We start from the raw sequence: 3,870 nt of genomic DNA, 5'->3' as shown, positions 1-3,870 counted from the left end.
CCACGTTCATTTAAAAAAAAATAATGGGATAATAGACACGAAATGTATTTATACCAACGTCTTAAAGGGATAGCTAGACTCTATGATTTACTGCATACAACTGTACTTACTGTAAATAATAATCGTCTATACTCACTATGTAGGTCACCAGATACCCAAATTTAATTGTTAATAATTAATACACATCAACGCTTCGAAATTTGAACGGCCGCGCCATGAACAGGCCGCGACCTTTTGTTTAGCTGTCCACCACTGAAAAAGTTGCGTATTTCGCCAATTTATATTATGCTACGTTACAGACGACAGCTACATCACAAAGTGCAATTCATATTCATACCTAAAAAGCTATTTAACCGAGACAGTGTTCATGATTTAGACCAATATTATCACATAAATAACTGGAAACTATATGTCGTGTTCAGTAGAGTATATAACAATGTTTCTTGCTATTATTAAATTATAATATAAGAAACAACCCTCTTTTGTCTGTCTCGATGGACCCTTGGCTTGAAAAGGTGGTTTTCGCAGCCAGCAAGGCTTATCAGAATGCATGTGACACACTTTGAATGGGTAAAATCTGATGTTAAATATCACCCCCGTCGTTGTAAATTCAAACTTCGCTCGCGTAAGTAACGGTTAGTTTTAAAACCATGACTGCAGCGGAGAGCATGACACGGCCAATATGTTTTACATAATATCTCTAATGGTCGAACGATCTGAACCCAGTGAAGAATTCCCAGACGTATTGCTAAACGCTTATATGGTCGCAGAATTGGCTCTCGCTGGTCCGTCTATATATATAAGTGTCAGTGTGCACAGTGCAGCCGCGTGAGCAATGGCGGGAGCCAGTGTTTGTTGCAGATGAGCATTTTTGTCGACGGAATTTGCAGAAAACTGTCGGCAATAATAGGTGAAAAAGATTATAGAAACATTAAGAATTTGGTAGTAAATATATTTCGTATTTATTTAGCATTATATTTTGGCAGTGGCTACGCCTACGGCTACGGTAGCCGTATCTTAATGTCTCGAGGCTACGGGTACGGAGTTCATTCGCTTTCATACTTAACGAGACAAAGATGGCGGCAGTGGTGCCAGATTTCGAAATAACGCATTGGGAAATAAATTCACGATTTGAGAGTTTAGATGAGCTAGAACCCTAACCCTAACCCTAAACCTAACCCTAACCATAACCCTAAACCTAACCCTAACGCCAAAAAGGGGCTTCAACGACCGACGGCTACCGTACCCGTAGCCACTGCGTTATATTTTATTGAAACGCTTTAAGCGCCTGTGCCTGTGATGGATTATAGGTAATACTAATAGTAATACCATGCATTACTGCTGTCACGAAACAGGCATTCACGCCAATGCGCATATACTATAATATAGCTATAATATACTATAATATATTCTATCTCAAGCAATAGAGGGCCCAATGGGTTCAAGGATAGAGAACATGGGTCCCAATAAAACCATTTCATTTACATCAATATAAATATAATATTATATCAATATAATAGGTTAGGGTTATGGTTAAGGTTAGGGTTAGGGTTAGGATTAGGGTTAGGGTTAGGGTTAGGGTTATGGTTAAGGTTAGGGTTAGGGTTAGGATTAGGGTTAGAATAAGGGTTAGGGTTAGGGTTAGACACATTGGTTTTATTGGGACCCATGTTCTCTATCCTTGGGCCGCACAATGATAGGTTATACCATACCAGTGTTAGAAAGTTAGTGGCTATATATTTCAGGCTATGTATATATGTACACTCTAGTAGCATCGATAGCGATAACCCGACCAGGCTGTGTGACTAACGTCAATACACCGTATTCTAACCCTAGCAATACCGTTTCTTGGAGCTACGATAACGATAACGATATATCATATAGGCCCTACGATAACGATAATAAAGTAGGTCCGCTAAACCAAACATCCTGTTTACTGTTTAGCAAAGCTACGGTGAGTGTTTTGTTTACCGCTGCCGCTGGCATTCATGGTGTACAGTTTTCAGATGTAGCAGTTTCCAGCCTAATGGATAAGTAACATAATTCTAGGCAGAAGTATGTTAGCATGAAACTAGTCGAGGAAATTAGCAGCACATCCTCCTCTCGACGACCATTGCTACAATTTTACCGAGAGATGGCGCTTGTGCCATACGCTTGCACATGTGTTGCAGCGGGGTGTGGGAGCAGTATAGTTTGTGCTATAGCCCTGTGCCAGAGTGAAGGGCTATAGTTCTAGAGCTAGGGCCACAGGCACTTGGAACGTCTCAATTAAAAAAAATAATGGTAAATAAACACGAAATGTATTTACTACCAACGTCTTAAAGGGATAGTAGACTCTAGGATTTTACTGCATACAACTGTACTTACTGTATAACAAATCGTCTATACTCACTATGTATTTGTCACCAGATACCCAATTTAATTGTTATAATTAATTACACATCAACGCTTCGAAATTTGAACGGCGCCATGACACCCGCGACCGTGCTGCCACCCTGAAAAAGTTGCGTATTTGCCAATTTATATTGCACGTTACAGACCGAGAGCTAATCACAAAGGTGCAATTATATTCATACCTAAAAGCTATTTAACCGAACGATGTTCATTTTAGGACAAATTTATCCATAATATAACTGAAACTATATGTCGTTTATAAGATATTACAATGTTTTTGCTTTTAAATTAATAAATAAGAAACACCCTCAGTCTGTAGCCCTTGGCTGAAAAGTGGTTTTCGCAACTTATCAGACCATGCACTTTGAGTGGCGCCACCGTCGTTGTAATCAAACTGTAGTCGTTAGTTTTAAAACATTGTTTAATAATATTTCTAATGGTGATTGAACCATGAAACTTTTTATGTAGCGTAATTTTAACCTAAATTAACTGAAAATAACCCTAGAACCTAGAGTAAACGATCCCTTTAATGTTTCTCTACTCTATTTCGCCTATTATTGCCGATAATTATCCGTAAATGCCGGTCAAATGCTCATCTGCAACACACAAGTACACCGCACGCTCGCCCTGTGCAAAAACAACATGAATAAGAAAATGTCAAACTCTCTTATTCATTACCTCCGCCCAACGGAGTTGGAGGAGGTTATGTGATCGCTCTCGTGCGTTAGTGTGTTCGTGTGTTAGTATTTTCGCGCGATCGATATTAGCGCGTCGAGTCAGCGAGCCAGCCAGCGAGCGCAGCAAGCCAGCTCGTAACACATACATATTACATGTCGGCGGAGGTATGCACTCTCCGTGAGTGCCCTGTCTAGTGTTGTTTGTGCACAGGTCGGGCGTGCGGTGTACTTGTGTGTTGCAGAGAAGCATTTGACCGGCATTTACGGGTAATTATCGGCGAAATAGAGTAGAGAAACATTAAGACTTTGGAAGTAAATACATTTCATGTTTACATTTTTTTTTTTTGACATTCCAAGTGCTTGTGGCTAGCACAAGCACTTGAAGCGTTTCAATAAAATATAATGCTAAATAAATATGAAATCTATTTACTACCAAATTCTTAATGTTTCTATACCGGTACTCTCTTTTACCTATTATTGCCGACAGCTTCCTGTAAATTCCGTCCAAATGCTCATCTGCAACAAACACTGGCTCCCGCCATTGCTCACGCGGCTGCACTGTGCACACTGACACTTATATATATAGACTTATATATAAGTGTCAGTGTGCACAGTGCAGCCGCGTGAGCAATGGCGGCAGCCAGTGTTTGTTGTAGATGAGCATTTGGACGGCATTTACAGGAAACTGTCGGCAATAATACTAGGTGAAAGAGAGTACCGGTATAGAAACATTAAGAATTTGGTAGTAAAGAGATTTCGTATTTATTTAGCATTATATTTTATTAAAACGCTTCAAGTG

General features: G+C 39.7%; 1 protein-coding gene across 1 annotated transcript in view; it reads right to left on the bottom strand.

Annotated features, from left to right (window-relative positions):
- Positions 1-2,105, bottom strand: part of LOC106821620 (serine/threonine-protein phosphatase 6 regulatory ankyrin repeat subunit B-like) — a 10,340-nt gene extending 8,235 nt beyond the window's left edge. The window contains exon 1 of the mRNA XM_014826511.1: positions 1,972-2,105. Within this exon, the coding sequence (XP_014681997.1) occupies positions 1,972-1,990 (19 nt within the window). The 5' untranslated portion in view covers positions 1,991-2,105. The remainder of the gene's footprint in view (positions 1-1,971) is intronic.
- Positions 2,106-3,870: the final 1,765 nt, after the last annotated feature.

This window comes from Priapulus caudatus, unplaced genomic scaffold (assembly GCF_000485595.1).
Source record: "Priapulus caudatus unplaced genomic scaffold, Priapulus_caudatus-5.0.1 Scaffold79, whole genome shotgun sequence".
Classification (NCBI taxonomy): domain Eukaryota; kingdom Metazoa; phylum Priapulida; class Priapulimorpha; order Priapulimorphida; family Priapulidae; genus Priapulus; species Priapulus caudatus.
The sequence above is the reverse complement of the archived record's forward strand: the minus strand, read 5'-3'. Positions and strand labels throughout refer to the sequence as shown.